A 25,811-nucleotide genomic window follows, 5' to 3' on the forward strand; every position below is an offset into this window, starting at 1 on the left:
TGGAAACGACGTCAGATTCGACCTTATGCATTTCAATATTTCTTCAACGGAAAGAGATAGAAATATAAGGGTCTGTGTGGTAGACAAAGAAGTATTTTAAATAAAGTACCTAGTGTAAATAAGTCAATTTCGACGGATATTCACATCAGACCTTATGCAACTCGAGTCGAGTATACTCTCAAGAAAATGTTACCTACTCAAAGCTAGTTGTTCCTTCCATTAAAAAATATAATTTTGAAAGTGTTTAACTTTATAATCATAGAAACACAAAATTATGGATTAATCACATGGAAAATCTTCGAATCCTTCAGTCTTGCCGTGTTCTTTTTTTATTATGTCTGCTGCCTTCTCAGCTATCATGATTGATACCATTGCAGTTGTCCCTCTTGGAATAAACGGCATTATACTGTCATCTGCAACACTCAGCTTCTTTATTCCTTTAACTTTTAAATTATTGTCAACAACCAAACCCATAGCACAAGTGCTGGCGGGATGGAAGATGGTAGTGGCCATACTTTTAACATAACATGCCCAGTAATCTTCACTCTGATATTCTAAATCATCACATTCTGGAAGCGGTGGTCTGATAAATGTACCGTCAACATCAGAGTATTCCGGGGTACTTTCTAAATTTTTGATCTTCTTAACAGCACCTATCATTCTTTCTAAATCTTCTTCGGCAGCGAAGAAGTTGTTAAAGATCTTTGGAGGATCAAATGGATTAGTACTGCGAAGAGTCACCCTACCTCTAGACTCAGGCTTAGTTAGCGCAACTAAAGAAAAAATCTTTTCTTTTTCAGGGTCTGTCAGGTAGTAGGCTGTCGAAACTTCTAAATTATAATTAAAATTGACTGCGATTAAGTAAAAGAAAAGTGGTGATAGAGTACCAAATAATAATGTAATATGTTGTAAATCTAGAGTTCCTGTTGATGAAGAGAAAACGCCAGAAACTATAGGAGTCGGAAATGATGACAATTCAGTGAGAGATACAACTGTATCCAATGCAGATATTACATTGCTCTGCCCAGACAAAACAACAGGTACAAACACATGGTCTTGCAAATTTTCGCCAACTGGTAAATCTTGAACTACAGGGATGTCTAGGCGTTCTAAGTCCTTTTTTGGGCCTATTCCAGACAACAATAATAATTTTGGTGAATTAAACACGCCAGCAGAGAGTATTACTTCAACATCTGCATATACATTTATTCGACCAAACTTTGTAGCTATTCTCACCCCTATAGCCTCTTTATTGTCATTTATCAGGATCTTAATGACTTGTGCTTCTTTGAGGATGTGGAAATTACCATTGTCTTTTATCGGAAGCAAATATTCTTCAGCACTACTAGCTCTCCTGCTTTGTTTTTTATCACCCTTAATGTTGAAATACAATTCTCCCGTACCATTAGGTATTGGTACGAATGGATCTTCAAGTATATTCATGCCTAGTTCTGAGTAACCTTTAAGCAGTCTTCTATTTTTTTCTACAAATAGTTCATTATTACTTTGAGGTTTAACACTAAATGGGCCTTTATCGCAGTGATATTCTGATGTTGGTCCGTTGACAAGTTTTTTATCAAGCATATTTTCTGCTTTCTTTAAGTACTTGAGCACAGATTCCCAATTCCAGTTGGTATGGCCAGCTGCAGCCCATTCATCGAAGTCTAGCTTTGAACCTCTGAAAATAAAGAATTACTTTATTTTTATTTATATACGTATAAGAGCAGTGTATAAGAGGGGTAAAACGAGCATGCGCCCATTGACATCTGCCAACACGAGGGGTGTCACAGGTGCGTTGAGAGATTGATAGGCTCGTTTTTAGGGTTCCGGAGCTAAAATGGCAAAAACGGAACCCTTATAGTTTCGCCATGTCTGTCTGTCTGTCCGTACGCGGGTTTGCTCAGGGACTATCAATTTTAGAAAGCTGTAATTTTGCACGAATATGTATGTAAACTATGCCAACAAAATAATACAAAAAAAAAATTTTACTTTACCTTCCATACACGTAAAGTGGGGGTGATTTTTTTTTTCTCATCTAACCTTGTAGTGTGGGGTATCGTTGGATAGGTCTTTTAAAATCATTAGGGGGTTGCTAAAACGATTGTATGTTTTAAACGGTGATATGTTTGCAAAATATTCAACTTTAAAGTGCAAATTTTCATTAAAATCGAGTGTCCCCCCCCCCCTCTAAAATCTAAACCGGTAAGTGAAAAATTTGAAAAAAATCAGAATGGTAGTAAGTATATCAAACTTTCAAGGAAAACTATAACGGCTAAGCTTGCTTGAGAATTATTAGTAGTTTAAGAGTAAATAGCAGCCTAAGGTATAAAATATACCTAAACGTGGAAGATTCCGTATAAAATACGAAATCCTGAGAAAAATATTACGTAATTTATTCATAATGGCTACGGAACCCTATTTTGGGCGTGTCCGACACGCTCTTGGCTGGTTTTTTAAATATATCTAAGGTGTGCCGCTCTAGAAATAATGTCCCAGGAAACTGGTTCCATATTTTTGTCGTGCGTGGAAGCGGACGGTGCTAGATTGCCAACCATCAAGGTGGTGAGAATGAAATTATTGACGGGTGCGTACAATCCGAATAATTCATCTGAGCATTCCCCATTACAATAAATAGTTACAATGTTACAATGTTACAATGTTGTAATGAATTTGGGAGTAGATGCTGACACCTGAGATACAGGTTTATACTTAGTTCATTGGTCAGTGACTTCATAAAATTATGTACAATCTCTTCTTCATGAATAAAATATTATTATTATTTATTATTATTACAATACAACAATACAATACACGGTACAATATGCGGTACAAAATGCAGAGATATGATACCTACATCCCTCTGCATTGCCAGAGGATTAAGCCAGTCAGAGAATGCCCGGTTGCCAACAAATCTAGTAGCTCTGCGTTGGATGCGGTCAAATGGATGAAGCTGATACTGTGTTTATCTCTAGTCTAGACGTTCCATATACCTATACGAATAGAGCCCCACAATATCTTTAAACACCTCTTAAACTAAACTAAACATGCCAAAAGTAACGTTTTCTAAACACCAACATACATAAACAATGTTCAGCAGTTATCTAAGTTTTTGTGGTAGGGTGGATTATATTTTGCACCGATAGGTATCTAATACTAGCTTTTCGCCTGCGAGTCCTGCGACTTTGTCCGCGTTAAATTAATTAAACTATCGAATGAGTAAAAATGTCAATAATAATTACATCTAAATTATAAATATCAACATATTTGAATGTCAAAAATTTAAATATCGTACTGTTAATAACATTTATTTCACATAATCTAGTCATTTTTAGCACTCGCTGGCCGCTGCCGCGGCACGCTCGCTGCGCTCGCTCTGCTCATGCGTTGTTGTGGTCACAGTTGTAGGTATTGTAACCAAACTGAACCAAATATTTTTGGTAATTCATCATTTTACCGAAACGTCTATAATCTTCAATAGGTTAGGTTAGGTTAGTATTGCGTCAAGGCACGAAGCGCCTCAACTGGGCGGAATAGGAGCTCAGCCAAGCGGAGCTCCATCGACCCTGTCACGTGATAGTTCACACATAGGATTTTCGGCGCTCTGTACTTCGATACTTTGTACTTCGATATTTATATATTTCGATATCAGTTTTGTAGATAGTTAGATTTTCGATATATTGGACATCGACATTTTAACCGTAGGTATTTTAATTTTCGATATTCAAATATGTAACCTTCGTAAAAGATCAAAGTTCCATACAAATGTTCAATCCCTTCTTGACCCTTTTAAGGGTAGAATTTTTAAAATCGCTGATTTATGTGTTATTTTATTTGTAATTAAAACCCCTTAAAAATGTTTCAACTTTCTAGCCTTTTTCTAGCTTCAAAAATTACGGACTTACATAAAAACTTTGAACCCCTATTAAACCCCTTTAGAGATTGAATGTCGAAAAATCCCATCTTAGTGGATCTTTACAACCTTCAAGAAATATGTCTGACAAATTTCAAGTTTCTGGCTCCAAATAGTTCCTCTCCTTTAAAGTTGGAATAAAAAAAAGGCGAATTTTGTATTTCTTAAAATTAGCCTAAATACATTTTTGAAACGAACCAATTTCATAACGATCAAAGTCCCATACAAACTTTCAACCCCTTTTAGACCGGTCTTTTAAGGGTAGAATTTCTACAAGCGCTGAATTACGTATTTATTTTATTTCTAATTTTCCCAGTTATGTCGGTGTTTCCAGTTATGTATTTATTTCCCTACTTTATATATTTTTTTAATTTTGTATTCACAAAAAGGTTAGATATAATAAAGTTAACCAAAGCTTCGGGTAACCTAAACTAATAGTATCATCATCATCATCAGCCAAACATCAGCAGGACGACCACACTGTTGAACAGCCTCCCCTAGAACATCACAATAATCGACAACTCGCCACTTTCATTCACCGCCTTCCTACAACTCTCGCAATGTCGTCCATACTAAACTACCTACAATACATCAATGAAAAGCACATCCACTTTGGTAAAGCCATTCCTGGGATTAGCGCGAGCAAACGCGCAAACAAACAAACTGCCAAACAACAATTTAAAAAAACATTGTTTTGGATTCTATTGCGCTTATAAATATTATTTCGCAAATATTTTCAGTTTATCGGCCAGTCACAGTTTTTATATATATACATATACCCTGAAATAAATAAAATTCTAAAATATCAAATTCTGATACCAGGATAGGCAGGGCGCCTCCGTGTACCATCAGCCAAATAAGTGGTCTATCAATTTTCAAACAAGTTCTATCAAATGAGTATGTCGCTAAAGTCGAACTTTCAAGTTGACAGATACGTCTATTGGCATTATTGTTTTTTGACATGCAAACTATTATCAGCTTTAGGGTGGTAGACCACATAATATATTTGGCTGATGGTACCTAACTACCTAACTCACACGAACATGTCCAACTTAAGATGAACCATATTGTTGTCAGCTCATCTTACGTTGGAAAATAATTTCTAGGAACTATCCATTTATCGAATTTTATATTCCTGAAATCATTTTACAGACTATAATGAATCAAAACATTAATAGATAACCGAAGTTCTCGCGAAATCAACAACTATTCTTCGAAAAGTGCTCAACAAAATTCTATAAATTTAGATTAGCGTGAATAAATGCACAGACAAACAGACAAACCGACAAACAGACAATAATTCTAAAAATCGTTGTTTTGGGTTCTATTGCGCTAATAAAGGCCCCTACTTAGTAAAAAATTTTCTCAAATATTTCTAATGTACAGACGCCGACCTTCTACAGATTTATTATACCTATGTAAATATAGATATAGATATAACAGATATAGATATAATAGATAGATAGAAAAAGGTCTCTTTAGAAAAAGTTTCAACGTTCTAGCTTCAAAAATGACGGACTTGCATACAAACTTTGGACCCCTGTTAAACCCCTTTAAAGGTCGAATTTAAACAAATCCCTTCTTAGTGGATCTCTGTGACCCACAAGTAATATGTCTACCATATTTTAAGTTTCTGGCTGGGCGATAATGAATCAGTCAGGACAAACAGTTTTATGTAAGTAATAATAATAATAGAATAGATAAGTAAGTAGATATATCAAGTCACTTTTTAAAATAGTCATAAGTATTTTTTAAAATTATAACAAAAAATAGAACCGACTACGAATACTTATTTATATATTAGGCTTCAATCACTCCTGCTGGCTCGCGCTGAGGCACCGACTTCAGACTGGTAGAAAATTATTTCCATGGTTTTTTGTAGTCGGTTCTATTTTTTGTTATAATTTTTTTTCACGCTTTTTAGTGTAAATAATCTAAGATTTAATAGTCAACTTAAAATGTCAACTGCTCGACACCTTTTACGAAAAATTGCTTTTCCGATGCAGAGACGTTCATTATTGAGGAGTCCTGGTGCATCACCACTCTTTCCATTTCACCATATACATTACGACGAGCATAAATTGCTTAGAAACTGTGTTAAAGTAATTTAAAATTCAACCCATGAAGTACTTGTTAATGACTAGTACCTTTGTTGGTCAAATGTGGTGTTCATCATCAGTTCCACTTCACCAAATGATGATTTTCAAGAGCAAACGCACAACTCACAAGTTACTACTAAATATTTTACCATAGGTGTCCCTACAATATTTGAAGAGATCCCTCGATTTCCTTAGAATTCAATCATCGGATCCTGATTTGGTGCTTATGGAACCTAATTGAAGCCATTCATTCCTAGACGAACGAAAAAAAATAATTCAAATCGGTTCGCATATGACGGAATTCTGAGGTAACAAACATTAAAAAAAAATACAACCGAATTGATAACCTCCTCCTTTTTTTGAAGTCGGTTAATAAAATACCTTTTATTCCTTATTCCGTGAGAATTTACAAAAGTCTCTTCTTATCTTAGTGCACCTCTATGGCTCGGGCAAGTAATAGAACATATATAAAAACAAAACATATAATATTCATTACGTATAACTTCACTTTCTATTTTTTTTATTGTAACATTACGTTTGCTCATAACGTATAATGATAAAATATATAATTTCATAATGTATAATGAGCTATGGACGGACATACATACATTGAGTATAACGATCAAATATAATGCAAATATTTTCACAACCTCTAACAACCAAAACATGTAACATTAATTTAATCTTACAACGGAAAACATAACGCTCAAAATTATAAATAAAAAATATATATTTTACCCTTTTACGGTTTCCTCGCTGCAGCCTCGTATGTTACAAATCCTAAGCAACCTGTTTAAATTTAAACAAACATTGATTTACCTTTGTATCAATAAATGATTGATAGTAGAGCTTCCACCGAGTACTTTGCCCCTCGTGTGTACCGATCTTTTCCCATGTTGTGCTTGCGACGTACGTTCATCCACTTCGGAATGGAAATCCCAGTCGTAAGGGCTATGGGTTGCTAGTTGCCAGAGTCCAGGTATCTGCGTAAAATAATTGTCACTGCTTAATTTTTTCAAATTTGGCTAATGAAAGATGAACCCAGCTATTATTTGAGTGGCAACATTATTCAAATGTCATGTGCAAACAGACTAAACAGTATAAGAAAACAGACACTTGAGCTAGTACTATTAGCTATTCTGTGACTTGTTGAGTTTAGTACCTTCGTGTGTTCAAGTAAAGTTTTTTGGAAATTTACTGCTGAAACATGAGTGAAACAATCAAAAGTGGTGTGCGACAGATTATTTTTATCACGATAAGCAAATTCAAACAAAAATAAGTAAAGCGGGAAAACTTGTCCAAACAGAAAAAGTGTGTTTAGAATTTAGATGCGGTGACCGAATTTGTAGGTTAGTAGGCATGGCAAAATATTTTGATACTTATAATATCCCTTTCAGATCTGGTCAATACAATTGTGGTTCCTAAGATTCACTTTTTCTCAAAAATATTCATATTAACCTTTTTATGTTCAACATTTCGTTTTAAATAATTACGTTCTTATTAAGATTGTTTTTTTTTGGAATCTTTTTGTATTTTTTATTTCAATTCCAAATTTTTTGTTACTTTTACGGTCATCCCGTAAAACCTACATCGAAAATACAAACTGAAATATAGATGCTCAGAAAAACCAGAAAAATAAGACCAGCGCTGGAAATCGAACCAAGGTCCTCGGCATTCCGTGCCGTGTGCTATACCGCTACACCACCGCTGGACAACGATACAGACACGAATTTCTCCTATGCACCTCATATCTCAGCTTGTGTTGTTTCTTATTTAGCCACTTAAGCAGCGACACTAGCGACATCTATGCCGTAGCCCTCATCGAGAAACTTTTCGGCACTCCATCGGAACTAACCGCTCACCCGGACAAGAGATATCGTTATTAAGCAATCAAATTAAGATTGTTTTTTTTTAATCTTTTTGTATTTTTTATTTCAATTCCAAATTTTTTGTTACTTTTACGGTCATCCCGTAAAACCTATATCGAAAATACAAACTGAAATATAGATGCTCTGGTCTTATTTTTCTTGTTTTTCTATGCATGGTGGCTAAATATGGTGGTTAAAACTGTTAAAAAATAATTCATTTAACCTTTTCAAATTCCTTTCCTGTGATTTTAATATGAGGCCTATTACTAAAACTCAGTTGTCCGTCTGTCATTAGGCTGTACTGTATCTCATAACATAAACTTTGGCAGTTGAAATTTTCACAGATAATGTATTCTGTTGCGGCCATAACACCAAATACGAAAAAACGGAATAAAATAAATATTCAGGACTACACTGTGGTAGAACAACGCAACCTTATCCTGTTTATGTGCCTTAGAATAAAATTGTCTCAATGTTAGTTGAGAGTTGAAAATAAGTATTTTTTTTTTCACAAAATCCTTATTTAATAACAATACAAGGAATCATATTAAAAAAGGTTATTATTATTCCCCTCAATGGCGGCCTTAAGGCTTAGGCCAATGTCAGTTAAATTAAAGATTAATATATTCTTCTTCTGTACGTTGTACGGTGATTGTAGTTTTTGCAACTTGATAGCAAAATTCCAGAAACCACGCGGAGACCACTTGCGCATTAAAAAATGTCAGACACGAGAGCAATTTAGAATTTTGTGATCACTGTTAAAAAAGGTTGGCGATACCTGAAAAGTTTATTTGACAGTGACAGAAGTGACATTGAGAGATTTAACAGTAATATCTGTCTAGATTTTTTGGTCTTGAATTCCAGTTTTTAGTATAGGTGTTGTTGTTTCTTTAAAAAAATATGGCTCTGTCCATCGGAGGACAATTTTGCCAGTGTCTAGTAGTTTTGCCGTTGTACGGTAAAAAAATTCTAGAAAACGAAATATGAGAGGTAATGGTGGATGAACGATGACAGCGCGAATAGTATAGGTGAGAATGACATGAATTGACATGACAGTCCTACATGGAACTGCTCAGAAACTGTTTAGAAGGGAGTTACTTTTTGTATCGAGGACAGCACTATCTATACTATAATGTAATGTACTGTCTATAGATTGATGGCGTTGCTATGGGTAGTCCCGTGGCACCGGTGATGGCAAATATCTGGATGGAACATTTTGAGACGTAAATATTATAAGCGTTGAATGTAAGATTGTGGAAGCGGTACGTCGACGATATTTTCGGCGTTATGAAAGGTGGGAAACCTGAAGTGGAACAGTTTCTGGCATATCTTAATTCCTTTTATACAAAGAGAAGTTTTACTTATGAGTTGGAAGAGGACATTCATTAGCTTTCCTTGATGTGAAGGTAATGGCGAGACCGGATGGTTCTTCGACACATACCGTCTACAGGAAGCCGACGCACACAGATAGGTATCTGAACGCATCGTCTCACCACCATCCCATATCTGCAACCCGTTGCGAGTTCATTGCAAAATACATACAGGCATTTGATTTGTGTGACCCTGAATTTGTTGAGGTCGAGTTGAGACATGTTCAGGAGGTACTAATGTGTAACGGATGTGGTAAATAAATGGCAGCCCAGAAGGAAACGTAGAACCAAACATCCTGATGTAGCTCGACAGCCTGCGTATATGCCTTATGTGAAAGGAGTGACGGACAAAGATGGTGCCGTTCTAGGCAAGTATTTCATCAAGGTGGTGTACACGCCTTTGTCCAAAGTCGCGAGGCATATTAGGACACTCAAGGATGTTTTAAGTAAGATTATTGTAAGCGCGAACCAAACCGCACGATCTCGCCAACTATTGCATAAACCTGCTATTGGTTTTTAATAGTAGCTAAAAATGTAAAAGTATGTACAAAATAATGATAATAATAATAAAAAAATGTCCTTCCCTTCAAAACACCCGGGTGTTTATAAGGTTGATTGTAGTTGTGGTACTTCCTATATCGGACAGATGAAAAGAACAATAGCTGGTCAAGGAACATATTGCAGCTGTTAAAAATCGCCAAGTGAATAAGTCAGTAATAGCCGAACATTTATTGGAGTCAGGACCAAACCACTGGATTGAGCTTCACAATCCCAAAATCCTCTCCACGGAACGTCATTTTCCACTCAAGAATGGTACGTCAAGCGGTTGAAATAAATAAGACCAAAATTTTCAACCGGGACGATGTAGCTTTCGTCTTCATGAAATCCTGTTATAAATAAGTATCGGTGTCGGGATGAATGTTCGGAGGGACGATCGGACGTTGTTAGTGATGTGTGATGGTGTGATGGGGTGACAAATAAAAATGACCAAGTGCGTGTAGTTCGAGATACGAGTGCCGGTACTTTTTGTGATCAAGTGCGGGTAGTTCGAAGGACTCGCGCTGCTATGCAGACACCACACCCTACCACAGGGCGGCCACGACGTACAAAATACGCGTTCTTGAATCTACATAAGCACGACGACGTCTGTACACGCGTCAATGTGTGCGTAAGATACACAGGGCTGACTGTCGCAAAACCCTAGTACTATTATTATTTATTTCTATTCTGTCAGAAAAGCCTTAAGGGCTAAATAAACGTCTAAAACCTAAATTCGTTTTACTCAAATTGAACCCCTAGGGTCTCACTGCTCTACCCTGACAATTTATAAAGTAAGTAGTTAGGGTACCGTTATCATTTAGCAAAATTATTGCTCCCAAACTTAGTGCCGTCAAACATCGCGTTGCGCACCCGACTACTTTCCTGCGGTTTTCCTGCAATCTGCGCTTGAGGCGCGGGGTAACTCGAATCGGTGCGGGGCGGAGCGTGGCCATTATGTACGTTAGTACTATTAAATATTCTGTGACCCTACCCTTAAGTCTACTCGTGACTACGGCCACTGCAATATGTGGTTGAAACGTCGAGGTAAATATTACTCGTGTGTTTTAGATTGATAAGTTCCGTTTGTGGTATTTTGATTACATTATAGGTTTCTATAATAAGTGTTTGGTCTTACATTAATATGTTACTTCTCAATTGATGTGTGTAGCTACAGTCGGGGGAATAAAATATAGCTGTAGCATCAAATATATGTAAACATCGAACTTATAGTTCGATTTTTTGACGTCTTGAGAATATACCTATAATATATAATAACCTGTTTCCTTGCTTGTACCTAAATATAGAATATTTAGTTTTTTTTTTTTTTATTCGACTGGATGGCAAACGAGCAAGTGGGTCTCCTGATGGTAAAAGATCACCACCGCCCATAAACATCTGCAACACCAGGGGTATTGCAGATGCGTTGCCAACCTAGAGGCCTAAGATGGGATACCTCACGTGCCAGTAATTTCACCGGCTGTCTTACTCTCCGCGCCGAAACACAAAAGTGCAAGCACTGTTGCTTCACGGCAGGATTAGCGAGCAAGATGGTGGTAGCAATCCGGACGGACCTTGCACAAGGTCCTACCACCTGCAAACCTGTTAGTGTGCGAGTATAGCTTGAATATTATGACCAGTTTTTCTGTGAGCTTCTTATGACCATGGCGGCGACTGTAAGTGGCTTTGATTTTATATTTGGTCCATCTCTTGTTCAGTATCTTATCCTATCTTAGTTAAAACTAACCACACCAAAGGCAGGAGGGTCGGAGCCAGCTTCGATCACCAGTACGCGCCATTCAGACACCTCCGCCATCCGGCGAGCCATCACGGACCCCGCCGTACCAGCGCCCACGACGATAATGTCGAAGTGATCACCATCTGAAAACATAGAGACACGTTTTAACACGTTGAGTGGCGTACGGGTACTATTTTTAACCCCCACACAAAAAGAGGGGTGCTATAAGTTTGACTGTTATGTGTGTCTGTATGTCTGTGTGTGTGTCTGTCTGTCTGTGGCACCGTAGCTCTTAAACAGGTGGACCGATTTGAAAGCAGTTTAAAAAAAAAACAAAAAAAAAAACAACCTTTAATACTCGTAACAACTTCGGCTCTCAGTACTATCACCATTTTTTTCTCAAATATGCATCAACATCTAATCTACATACATAATATCTAAGTTTCATATGCCTAACTTGGGTACAACACTGCGAAATAAATACAAATGTACTCTTTAGTAGGTGCTACTTACATGCAAGCAAAACATTACAAATAAAAAAAAACCGGCCAAGAGCGTGTCGGACACGCCCAAAATAGGGTTCCGTGGCCAAGGCCATTAAGTAATATTTTTCTAAGGATTTCGTATTTTATACGGAATCTTCCAAGTTTAGGTATATTTTATTCCTTAGGCTGCTATTTACTCATAAACTACTAATAATTCTCAAGCAAACTTAGCCGTTATAGTTTTCCTTGAAAGTTTGATATACTTAATACCATCCTGAATTTTTTCAAACTTCCACCCAACAGTTTAGATTTTAGAGGGTGGACGCTTGACTTTAATTATAAATTGCACTTTAAAGTTGAATATTTCGCAAACAAATCACTGAATCGAAAAATTGTTTTAGCAACTCCTCAGTGGTTTTAAAAGAGCTATCCAACGATAACCCACATTATAGGGTTGGATGAGAAAAAAAAATCACCAGCATTTACGTCTATGGGAGGTACCCTAAAAAATTTTTTTTTACTTTTAATTGTACCATTTTGTCGGCATAGTTTACTTATATATCCGTGCAAAATTACAGCTTTCTAGCATTGATAGTCCCTGAGCAAAGCCGCGGACGGGCAGACAGACAGACAGACAGACCCAAAGTGGTGTTGAGACGTAGCAGCTTCATTCTACGGATAAATAATTGCGCAGAAGCAAGCCTCGGAGAGGGCTACGGAAGAAGACACAGACTCCTCGCGTAATTTGGATGGGTTCATCATTTTGGGGCACGGTTTACAAGATGAGAGGCCCGTCAAATGTAGGCTGAACCATAACTGGCGCCACAGTGCTTGCAAACGCACTAGCATAAGAAGATCCTATGGCGCCCGCTGTTCAATACTGATGAGAGGCCAAACCGCTGGCTTTTGTGGCTACCAGCACCATCGTACTCTCTAATATTATCTAATAAAGCTAGCATTATTAGGCTGGATTTAACCGTGGGCGATAAAGAGCCGGAGAAAACCATGGTATGAGAAGCATTATATTTCTGACTTATTATTGTAAAGCAAGTGTCTAAAAATGTTCTTATAGCAGTGCATGAGCACTTACCGTAAGGGTAAAAGAAGGCTTTAATTACCTTTAACTGGACTGTTTTCTGGCCAGCTGACATTTACAAAAGACGCTACTGTGGCCAAAAGCTGCAAAGAGCTGACGACAGAATCGATCGTCGTCGTTGGATTAAAGTTGGCAGGGTTGCCCAGTGTTGACGAGAGGATATCCATCGCGTACCAAAAACAACTTGAAATGCGTCTGATTTCTCAGTTTGAGCGCTTTTATATAGGTTAGGTACACATGCGTACTGAAATTTATTAATTGTTTTATCAACGTGCTTTTTTCGTAGCAATAGGTATGGTTGTCAGAAAAAACAAATACATTTTGAATATTCACTTTTGTTCGTAACTATAAAACAAATACGTACTTACCTTTGCCTTCTTTCTTAGCTCGCCTTTGTTCTCCTCTCTGTATATAAGTATTTTTATTTTTATGTGCAATAAAGAGTTTACATAGACTTCTACCCGTGTTAGGAATACACCTCTAGATACGCTCTAGATATGTCTTTACGGTACAAAATCTTTTTCGCCCTAATTTATTTATTTATTTATTCCATAAAATTACAATTATAAACTATTAATTAATGACGGTAACTTAAGTTAGGTAAACATATTGAATATTTTGCATGAGCTATTTATTTTAATGAGCAATGCATGCCAGATGTCAGCGAATACGTCGGCATCCTGTGTCAGCACGAGGTCATTGAGCAGGTCGTTGAGAGTTGTTTTAAAACAATATACGTCAAATGACATTAATTTATGTCATAAAATGAAAATGAAAAATAATTTATTTGACAATGTTAAAGTACATTAATTTATTTATTTATTTAGAAAGTACATCCACATCATGTGTATTACAATTTGAGCTATATTATAAACTATTTAAAGGTGCTTTATTCCGATATACATGACAATTACGGAACACATGTCATTGACCATAAATGCGAGATGTCCATTATAATGTATTAATAAGTAATCTAATGCCCATCGTATCTAGAGTTGATATTTAAGTATTTCAAGTGGAGTCCTAATAAAGTGCATGTATGTATGATCACAGTATTTAAATTCACAGATTAGATTTCACACAATACCTACCCGGATTTTATAACGACGGACAAAGGCACGCGATGTACTATTTCTTGGAGATGATGAGATGAGGTGGGGAAGAGAAATGTGGATCTTGGGAAGTTTCTACTGGCTCTTCCGCGAAATAAAAATAAGTACAGCACTTTACTTTCACGACTATATTGTTCATTAAAATTTGTTTCAGGCTTACAATGATGCAATATATTAAATAGAATTTAGGCTATGCGAGACCGATACAAAAATATGTGCCTCCATCGGAGCAACCGGATACAGAGAGAGTGTGATAGATAGTTCGATATAGATCAAGGGCAAGTGTCAAACTTCCTAAATACTTATTGAACAAATGACAGGTGTATCAACATCGTGTGAGCATGCCTACATTTAATGCAACATTCTCAACACTATTTGCAATGACAATAATAAAAGGAAAAAACCAGCCAAGAGCGTGTGAGACATGCCCTAGATAGGGTTCCGTAGCTATTATGAAAAAATCAAGTATTATTTTTCTAAGGATTTCATATTGTGTACGGAATCTTCCATGTTTAGATATATTTACCTTAGGCTGCTATTTACGCTTAAACTGCTAATAATTCTCAAGCAATCTTAGCCGTCATAATTTTCCTTGTAAATATACTTACTACCATCCTTGATTTTTTCAATTTTTCCATCAAATAGTTAAGATTTTAGAGGCTGGGGACGACGACGCTCGTTTTAATGAAAATTTGCACTTTAAAGTTGAATATTTCGCAAACACATCACTGAATCGAAAAATCAACCTGGCAACCCCGCAATGGTTTTAAGGAAGACCTATAACGATACCCGGATAACGGTTGGAAAATTGAACGCACTTGTACTTAAACTTTTCGACAAACACGCGCCTGTAAAAACGATTGTTGTGAAGGAGGCACTCAAACCATGGCTGACGAGCAATGTAAAGCTTATGATGCGTCTCAGAGACAAAGCCCACGCCAAATACAGGCGATCCAAGACTGATGCTCATAAGCAATACTATTTGGACCTGAAACATCTAGTGATCGCAGCCATTCATAGCGAGAAACGAGCCTACTTCGAGCACCACATCAACGACATTACCGACTCAAAGACACTCTGGAAAAACTTAAAGCGCGTTGTCCTTCCAGACTCACAGATGCAGACTGACCTACCGACACACTTTAACGACCCCGACTTAATAAACCGCCATTTCTTAAATATACCTGGTAAACCTGCTGCATCTATATCTGACCTGACACGGTATGAATTTGATAGACAAAGTGACAAAAAATTTACTATTTTACCAACGACAATAGAAGCTGTGACAAAAATAATGACCTCTATTAAAACGACTGCAAAAGGACATGACTCTATTGCCATTGACATGCTACTCATGACTCTCCCGGTGACTTCTAAGATACTGACTTTCATCATCAATAAGAGCATTGAGACTATGACTTTCCCGACTGATTGGAAAATCGCTCAAGTGACCCCCTTACCGAAAAAACCTAACCTTTTTAATATATCCGAACTCCATCCTATTAGTATCCTTCCCTGTGCATCAAAGATTTGGTGGAAAGGGTGGTTTGCGTCCAGCTGTCGGAATACTTGGAGAAATACAACATTCTACCTGAACTGCAATCTGGTTTTCGCAAGGGTCGTTCGACAGTTACTGCGTTACTAGATGTAGTTGATAATATATTACAGGCTCAGGATGCTGGTAAGAGTACCATTTTAGTGCTTTTAGATTTCTCCAGGGCTTTTGACTGCATTAGCATTCCCTTGCTGTTATTTAAGATGTCGTATTATGGATTTGATGTAACGACGATAAAATGATTTAACAGTTATCTGACTGACCGTGCGCAGACCATCGTATTGCGTGGGCTGGATGGTGGTGCTCTGCGGTCCTCTCTTTGCCTTGTGACACGGGGTGTGCCGTAGGGTTCGATACTGGGTCCTCTGCTGTTTATATTGTATAGTTCTGATGTTGTCAACAGTATAAAGAGCAGTGGATACCATCTTTACGCGGACGATCTTCAACTGTACGTCTCCTGCGCGCCGTCAGAAACGTCCATAGCTGTAAACGCCATCAATGCAGGCCTCGATCGTGTTTCTGCTTGGTCAGAGAGCAACTGTTTAGTCCTCAATCCCGGCAAATCGAAGTACATAGTTTTTGGATAGAGACATCAAATTCAGAATGCTATTGATGCTCTGACTAACCGAGAATGTTGCCGTCATGGGTGATCAAATAGAACGGGTGGTAGAAGCTAACAACCTTGGCCTCCTTATGGACGGCAAGCTGAGCTTTGAGAACCACATTTTAAAAGTTGTAAGTAACTGCTTCTATCGTCTCAAAGTTCTGTACAATATACGCGATTACCTTAGTGTCGATTTGCGTGTTGACCTTTGTGAATCGCTTATATTGTCCAGATTAAACTATTGTGATGTTGTTTATGACGGCTGCATTGTTGGTCGTATTAAGAGGCTTTTACAGCGGGTGCAGAACGCATGCGCTCGTTTTTGTTTCCGTGTCCCTCCCCGCAGCCACATCACTCCGTACCTGAACGCCGCTAACTTGTTGAACATGTCTGCACGCAGGCGCATGCACCTCGCCACCCTGCTGTTTGGTGTGAGACGCTACAGGACCCCATTGTACCTCCACAATAAAATTGTTTGGTCGAGGAGTGACCGCAGGAGCGCAATGGCTCTTGTGCCCAAGCACCGGACCGCAGCATTCCGCGGAAGTTTTAAGTTTGCGGCGTCCAAGTGCTGGAATGATATTCCTCCCCCTATCCAAGGATATACCTTCAAGCGCAAGCTGAAGGATTACTTATTGACGCTCCAAAAATCCCTTCCCTATCCATCACTTTGACATGCCAACCACATTGATATGCCAGCCTGTTGTTTTTAAACAATCCATTTTTTTTCTTTCTTTTAATTATTATTTTAATAATTATTTATTTATTTCTTGGTTTGTTATAGTTATTTTTTTTTCTCTTAATTTCATTTGCGTATGTATAGATAAGTGGTTAATTTATTATATTTGTGTATCGTTCCGTGAGTCACAGACGGTTCTGGCAGAAAATCAGCGCTGCAGGCGTTTAACGCTTCAGCATAATGCTGAGTCAGCGACCGTTTCACTTTCGCGGGGACCTCTGTGGCGGGGACACACAAAATTGTGTATATTGTATTGACTATTTTCATGTGTTTTCTGTATTTTTTTATTTTTTTATTTGTGTAAATTTTGCTGTATATGTGTGTCTTCTGTGTTAGTGAATAAATGTCTTCTTTCTTTCTTTCTTTCTTTCTATACCCCACAATATAGGGTTAGTCAAAGAAAAAAAATCACCACCACTTTACGTCAATGGGACGTACCCTCAAAAAGTTTTTTTTTGTTTTATTTTTTACCACTGTCGACGTGACTGATATGTATATTCATGCCAAATTACAGCTTTCTATTACTTACGGTCTCTGAGCTTAGCCACGGATAGACAGACACAAACAGACAGACATCCCGAAACTATAAGGTTTCTTAGGTTGACTACGGAACCCTTAAGCTGCGTCCGGATTGCGCGTACATTGGCACGCGTAGTCGGTTACGCGTTTCCTGGTACACCATGCCCGTACTTGCAGCTACGCGTAGACGGCAAAATGCATTCTCAGCCATTGACTGAGGCTCGCAGCTCTATGTACCTATCGATTGGCCTCGCCTTCAGGTTCGCGGCGGTCCGTACAGGAGCTGTACGCGTATCCAATGTACGCGTGGACTGCGTATTCCGACTACAAGTAACACAGGAACGCACTGTCCGTACGCAGCTTAAAAAGACAGTATAAATAAGCGCAAAAGTTTATTTTTAACTAAAAAATGTCCCGAAGAAAAACCCCGGTTATAATAGGTACTGTAAAAGTCGTACAGCAGTTGATAGAAGGCAAAGAGGTGGATATGCCGGAGGGTGTCAATAAAAATTGCGTGCAATATTTGAATAGTGGATTGTTCAACGAAGGACTAAAACAAGCCATAATGACACGAGATGTTTAGCCACCCGAGCAGAGCGAGGGTGGTTATAGTTTGAGTGGCATTATGGTTGTTTAGTCTCGCGTTAAACACTCTACTTTTCACTTTGAGTGCGAGAAAAAAAAAACAATGTTCAGTACAAAATTACATACAATGTTACTTTTTAAAAACGTACGCTCAAGTAATGGACAGACCATCTTAATAAAGTGGCGCGGTTTTTACTTTTCTTTTATTGTTTACGAAGTTGGTAACGCTTTAAAACCTTACATATTTAGCCAACAGTTTCAAAATTGAAAACTATTTAAAAACTAATTGGACTATGCATAATACAATTTTATTAATTAATTCTTAATATAATTGAATAGATTCATATTCGTAGTCATTAATTGTGTTTCACGAAATTAAACCGTGTTTTTTTAAATATTTTTGCACAGTTGTCATTTTGAGGTTATTTCCATGCCCTAAAAATCCTCCATTCACAAAAACCGTAAAGCTGTTCAGGGGTATCCAACGTCAATAAAAAAATACTTTAATCCTTAGAGAATAAAATGAGCTTTAGTCCCGATATGCATGGCAGAGACTAAAGTAACATTTTAAGAGCATGAGAAGTGAAAATACTTAAATCACCTTCTCGTGACCTTTGTTAACGTAGAAAGGTCATTACAATTTAGTTATTTAAAATGATTTTTTCTAGTCGACGTGAACGACTGACAGCCAAATCTTTTTAACAAAATTTTAATCGTTTATTTAGAATAATTTGGATAAATGATTATAAATGTAATATATAAATCTTATCATTTGTGAAATATATAAGTTTAAAATACTTAAATTGTGTATTTGTGTTTTTTTTTGTCAACCATATTTTGCACAGCACAAGCAATTATTTAAAATATAATACACCCGAGCTCTGTTTGCTGTTCTCTTTCACGTACTTGGCCATATGGTAGTGAAAGTTTAAGAGAACAGCAAAGCGGCCTCGGGTGTGTTATACTACTACATAATCCTACTTAACTAACATTATAACGAAAGTTTGTAAGTAGGTACGTGCGTGCGTGTGTTTTTTACCTTTTCACGCCAAAATGGCTGGAAGGATTAAGATGAAATTTGGCATATAAATAACTGAAAATGAGAAACAACACATCGGTTACTTTTTACTCGGCTGTCTCAAGGTTACCTACGTTTTTCGAGCGTATGTATGTATGAATGTTTGTATTTACGCTTGTATGTAGATCAACCATAGTTACAGTTATAGGTCGGTGTCCTCAGGTAAATATGAAGTGCCCCGACTGACCAACTACTTACTGCGGCGACTGAACATTAAAAAAACCGGGCAAGTGCGAGTCTGACTCGCGCACCGAGGGTTCCGTACACATTTATAGGTATGTAAGTAAACGGGAATCGTGTCTTGAAGACATTTCACGCTTTTTCCGAGTGAATTAGTACATCCAGTGTATGCAGAGCCCTACTCTTGAGCAAAATGTACGCAGTGTGGGGTCAGATTATATTGGTCTATAATATTTACAGACAGACAAAAAATCAAGATTTTCAGACCTTTCTAGTTGGTTGTGTTATAATAGCTACCTTCATACCAAATTTCAAGATTCTGAGTTCACGGGAAGTAGGTACCCTGTAGGTTTTTATATTGATGTGACCTGAGATTAATACGAGAGCGAGAGGGACGGTACGATACGAACTTCGAGTTTCGACTTTCGTAGTAGCCCTGCTGTTTCCCCTTTGCCAATGCTATATGGCCATTTGGCTGTCACCGTATATGAAAATCAAAGTTGGCCGCGACATGTTGTCATTTTTGATTGTCCGACGTCCGTGTCGCCGAGTATGATTATGGGCGGATAGTCGGCTTTACCGACACATCATTACTAAATATGGTTCGTATGAGTCGGCTATTCGGGAGATTGCTGTCGCAAACAAGGAAAGCGTTCCCTGTGTTGTGCAGTGGTGTCGTGCAGATTGCTACAATAATAATAATAATAATAATCCATTTATTTCAAACACAATGTCCATAGATGGTTAGTAATATTAAATCTTACAACTATGTTAGTAGATTTATAAATAATTCTCCAACATTAAAAACATAAAATACAGTTCCGATTATTCAATTAAATTAAATTAAATTAAATTATTAGTTATTAAATATTATATGTCACAATCACAATAACATCATTAACCATTAATTACTTATTATTATATAAAACCGGTCTGGAACCCTTATGAAGAAAATTCCAGCGCCGTACAATAGGACAGTCCACCCTGCCCAGAATGGTATTGAGGAGGCTGTTCGGGCTATCCCGTACGCGCCGCGTCAGGGAGGCAACTCGTTTGCGCAATATGGCCTGGAAGCTGTCTATTCGCGCCTCTGCGCACATGCCTGACGCGCTGCAGTAACGGGACAGCCCCAGCAGCATCCTCAACCCATTGTTATACTGTATTGTTATACAATAGGAAGCGACAGCGAATATGAAACCGCTGTTCTGATGAGTTTTTTTTTGGTGATATTTTTCATAAAATTTGCGATTTCGCGAAATTAATCTGGGGGTGTCAGTCATGGCCACTCAACGGAGTTTTTTTTGAGTAAAAACTTTAATTTGGCGCCGCCGCTCCAAGGAATAGGTACGTTAAATTATTCCATTTAAAATTTACACCTGTATCCACGCACTATTATTACAATTACCTACTTATATGGAAAAATTGAAAAAAACAAACCATTTATCTTCCATTTTCATTGTGAGCGTGTTAAATTGGTTTCTATTATTTAATTAAAGCTAGAAACATGCCAAGTTACTTCCGCATTCAAGTTTGACATCTGAATCAACATGTTGGATTGGATCAGGTGATAGATAAATCCGAATTCTAAGACGTCATACCTATATGTATTTAGTTACAGCACAATGTAAAGTTTTTGTTCTTACATACGAGGGGAGGTCCATTAATACGCGGAATGAAGCAGATGATGAGAGAATACTTGAAAAACTTTTTGCATGGTTGTACTTAATGAGACTATCTAAATATCCATACTAATATTATAAATGCGAAAGTAACTCTGTCTGTCTGTCTGTCTGTCTGTCTGTCTGTCTGTTACGCTTTCACGCCTAAACCGCTGAACCGATTTTGATGAAATTTGGTACAGAGATAGAATAGACCTTGGGAAAGAACATAGGCTATCTTTTATTGCGAAAAAAAGGCTTTAAGGGGTTGAAATAGGGGATGAAAGTTAATATGGTGAAAGTTTGTCGCAGTCGAAGATAAAACGATGAAATTTGGCATTTAGGCCCTTCATCCATACTTCCATACTTATTTAATATTATAAATGCGAAAGTAACTCTCTGTCTGTCTGTCTGTCTGTCTGTTACGCTTTCACGCCTAAACCGCTGAACCGATTTTGATGAAATTTGGTTCGATGGTTCTTTGTGAAACTTGGCATTTGGACATTATCCATACTAATATTATAAATGCGAAAGTAACTCTGTCTGTCTGTCTGTCTGTCTGTTACGCTTTCACGCCTAAACCGCTGAACCGATTTTGATGAAATTTGGTTCGATGGTTTTTTGTGAAACTTGGCATTTGGACATTATAAGAAATAAATAGATATTTGTTCAAGCGTTTTTGAAAATTTTACCGGCCAGGAGATGATGCAGTGTTAGCAGTGGTCATTATAGATGGATTATTGACATAGACAGTCAGACATGAAAAATTATGATTTTCAGATTTTTCTTATTTATTGTGCTATATAAAAGCTGCCTTTATGCAAAAAAAAAATACAAGTTTCTAGGACAGCCGGAAGTGCCCCATAACTTTTTCTGTTAAGGCGATTTGTATGGACACACATTTTAATTACTGTAGCTTTTGTTTGCCTTGACTTAGAAGTTTCATTTTTCACAGCTTTCGGGACTATTGACCTGAGTTTAGGGTTTTAATCGCAAATAATCTCAATTCGATACCGATACTCCGCGCGTTTACGAGATAGAGGATCTTGACAGACAGACGGACGGACGGTAAGCAAAGTGATCCTATAAGGGTTCCATTTTTCCTTTTGAGCTACGGAACCCAAAAAACATTTTTTCCGGCGCTTTTCAAATTTCGAGTTCAAATACTTGAAAATATGGGGATGAAAGTTCTTAAGGAATTCCAAACTAATTTAGTATAAGTATGTTTATCGGAAATATGTGTAGCTATGCTTAGTAAAAATACCTTAGTTAATTATAATCCTACCCTCCTAACTTACAATAAAGGACGTAAGGTGTCAAGAGTTCAGTATGAAGAATAATAATTAGTCCTTTTGTGTAAGCAGGGTATAATACACGTCGTATTGTTAAAATGTGGCTACCCGCAAAATATTTTTGTTTTACCAAAGAACATGGATGTATGGATGGACGGAAGAACAAAAATAAATAGTTTATATTTATATCAATGTATTAAAATAGGTTATTTTCAGTAAACTGTGGAAGTTTCTATGTGCTATTATTGGCAGAATAGTTATCCTAAATAAATTAAATACTTTCCAAAGTTATTATTCCATGCGGACGGAGTCGCGGGCAAAAGCTTTTTGAAAATTCGGCCTGTTAGGGGATGAAATAGGGGATGAAAGTTTACATGGAAGGTCGTTAATATCGAAGATAAATCGATGAATCTTTGTGTTTAGGAATTTAGCAAAGGTTTAAAAAAGGCAAAGAATTAAAAAAAAATATTCGTTTAACTGCTTTTGAAATTTCGATCTACCTACTTGAAAGTATAGGGATAAAAATTCGTAAGGCAGTTCAAACGAATTTACTATAAGTAATTATATTTATCGAAAAAATGTGTAAAAATGCCCTTCTAACTTATACTAACTACGTAAGGCACCAAGATTTCACTATGAATATACGTCCTTTTGTGTTAGCAGGGCATTCCATGTATTATACACGTCGCGTGAGCGCGGGACTCACCGTGCGCCAAACACATGGACGATGTGCCGGCAGCGGCGCGGCGTAGTGGGGGGTAATATCGCTAAGTGCGGCTACCCGAACGGGCAGACACGTGAGGGCAGACGACTGTGTCGGACGTATGTGAATATTAAAAAAATTCCGCTGCGATTTTGATTTCTTCAAAGGATTTTCAGTAGTATTCTTCAAAAAAATTGTCATGAAGAAATTCTTTTGGTTCTTTGCAGGTTACTATTAAATACATTTTTGCTTGCGTTGAGTCGTTTTTTGATTATTTAATTCATTTCAATTTAGATACATACCTACATCATAATTATTCTCAGGATTTTTTGCAAAGATCTTCAAAATAATTGTGTTTCATAAATCCGTTAGATTTTTTGCAGGTTATTAAATACATTTTTGCTTGCACAGGGTCAACTTTTGATTATTTCATTCGTCAAAAGTTTTTTTTTAATTTAGATTTCGTCATAATTATATTTTAATTTTCATTTCGATTGTTGAATAGGTTAGATTAGGTTACCTACCTAATAATGGTAAATCTTTTTGTTTATTGCGTTTAAAGTAGGTAGTGTAAAAGTAGGTACCTACTATTGTTTTTGTTAATTTTGGCCATTAATTGAGTAGTAGGTTTGCATGTTTATTTCGTAAATCTTTCGTGGTTTTCAAGTGTAAATAAGGTACATTTTTGATTCGTATCCATCGGGTAGATTTTTTTTTGTTTGATCACTTTTTAATTCTAATATGCCTAGAAAACGCAAATCTAATCTGGCGTGTAGTTCTAGCAGAGCTCGCGCTGCGAAAGTTGCTAGAAGCCAAGAGTCTGAAGAGCAGACACAAACCCGTTTGGCTTTAGATGCCGAGCGTCATGCAGCTCAAAGAGCTGCTGAGACTGAAGAGCAAAGGCAAGCACGCCGGCATTTAGATGCGAGCGTCACATAGCTTCAAAGAATTGCTGAGACTGATGAGCAAAGGCAAGCGCGGCGGCATTTTAGACGCCGAGCGTCACACAGCTCAAAGAGATGCTGAGACTGAAGAGCAAAGGGCAAGCGCGGCGGCATTTAGACGCCGAGCGTCACACAGCTCAAAAGAGATGCTGAGGACTGAAGAGCAAAGGCAAGCGCGGCGGCATTTAGATGCCGAGCGTCACATAGCTCAAAGAATTGCTGAGACTGATGAGCAAAGGCAAGCGCGGCGGCATTTTAGACGCCGAGCGTCATGCAGCTCAAAGAGCTGCTGAGACTGAAGAGCAAAGGCAAGCACGCCGGCATTTAGATGCCGAGCGTCACACAGCTCAAAGAGATGCTGAGACTGAACAGCAAAGGCAAGCGCGGCGGCATTTAGACGCCGAGCATCACACAGCTCAAAGAATTGCTGAGACTGATGAGCAAAGGCAAGCGCGGCGGCATTTAGATGCCGAGCGTCACACAGCTCAAAGAGATGCTGAGACTGAACAGCAAAGGCAAGCGCGGCGGCATTTAGACGCCGAGCATCACACAGCTCAAAGAGATGCTGAGACTGAACAGCAAAGGCATGCGCGGCGGCATTTAGATGCTGAGCGTCACACAGCTCAGAGAGCTGCTGAAACAGTAGATCAAAGTCAATCGCGTCGGTTTTTTGATGCCGAACGTCACGCTTCTCTTAGAGCCGTGGAGTCATTAGAAGAGACACAGGCCCGTCAAATTTTAGATGCCGAACGTCACGCAGCTCAAAGAGCCACTGAGACCTTGGAGCAAAGTCAAGCACGGCAACGATTAGATACCGAGCGCCACGCATCTCAAAGAGCCGCTGAAACGTTAGAACAAACTCGGTTACGTCGTCTATTAGATGCTGAGCGTCATGCGTCATTGATTGCTGCAGAGTCACAAGAAGAGTCACAAAGACGACGTGTTTTAAATGCTGAACGGCAGTCGCAAAGGAGAAGTGCATTTACGCGTAGTACATGGGAGGCATTTCAAGACGCTGCTTTTGATTATGACCCTATGATCGATTATATTAATCATCGATTAATTCTCATCGGACGGATGGATAAAAGCTGTTTACATTGTGAAGCTCTAAAATGGAAAGAGGAAACACCGGGTATGTGTTGTTCTGGTGGTAAAGTTTCACTTTCATCACTTGGAGAGCCAGAAGAACCCTTAAAATCCTTATTTTTGTACGATAGCAATGAATCACGACGTTTTTTGAACAGAATTAGAAAATATAATTGTTGTTTTCAGATGACGTCGTTTGGAGTAGGTAATGACGTTGTTATGCCTGGATTTTCCAGTACGTTTACAATCCAAGGTCAAATTTATCATAGGATTGGGTCTTTACTGCCTACAAATGATCAGCCAAAATTTTTGCAGATTTACTTCATGGGAGACGAAAATAGCGAAGTTGACCGCAGGTGTCAAAATATTCAGGGAGTTGAAAGAGATACAGTTTTAAAAATCCAGAGAATGTTGCACGATCATAACAATCTCATTAACACTTTCAAAACAGCATTAGATAGAATGCCAGGAGAAGAATACAAGTTGGTCATGCACCCTGACCGTACGCCAAGTGGGGAACATGAAAGACGATATAATGCACCATTAATCAATGAAGTTGCAGCCATAGTCTCTGGCGAAGAGTTTGCTTCCCGTGATATTATTTTACACGCACGTAATGACACATTAACCAGGGTACCAGACACACACAAATT

The 25,811-nt window shown here is 37.9% G+C and overlaps 2 protein-coding genes across 2 annotated transcripts in view; one reads left to right on the forward strand and one right to left on the reverse strand.

Moving 5' to 3' along the window:
* Positions 1 to 279: 279 nt before the first annotated feature.
* On the reverse strand, positions 280 to 13,270 carry LOC141428639 (ecdysone oxidase-like). The gene is made up of 4 exons (XM_074088644.1): positions 13,126 to 13,270; positions 11,532 to 11,665; positions 6,829 to 6,992; positions 280 to 1,678 (listed from the first exon to the last, which is right to left on the reverse strand). The coding sequence occupies exons 1-4, from the start codon at positions 13,268 to 13,270 to the stop codon at positions 280 to 282; spliced, it is 1,842 nt and encodes a 613-aa protein (XP_073944745.1).
* Positions 13,271 to 24,300: 11,030 nt separating this feature from the next.
* LOC141428640 (uncharacterized) overlaps positions 24,301 to 25,811 on the forward strand; it is an 8,008-nt gene continuing 6,497 nt past the window's right edge. Inside the window, exons 1-2 of the mRNA XM_074088645.1 lie at positions 24,301 to 24,714; positions 25,474 to 25,660. Coding sequence (XP_073944746.1) covers positions 24,301 to 24,714; positions 25,474 to 25,660 — 601 coding nt within the window. The remainder of the gene's footprint in view (positions 24,715 to 25,473; positions 25,661 to 25,811) is intronic.

This window comes from Choristoneura fumiferana, chromosome 6 (assembly GCF_025370935.1).
Source record: "Choristoneura fumiferana chromosome 6, NRCan_CFum_1, whole genome shotgun sequence".
Classification (NCBI taxonomy): domain Eukaryota; kingdom Metazoa; phylum Arthropoda; class Insecta; order Lepidoptera; family Tortricidae; genus Choristoneura; species Choristoneura fumiferana.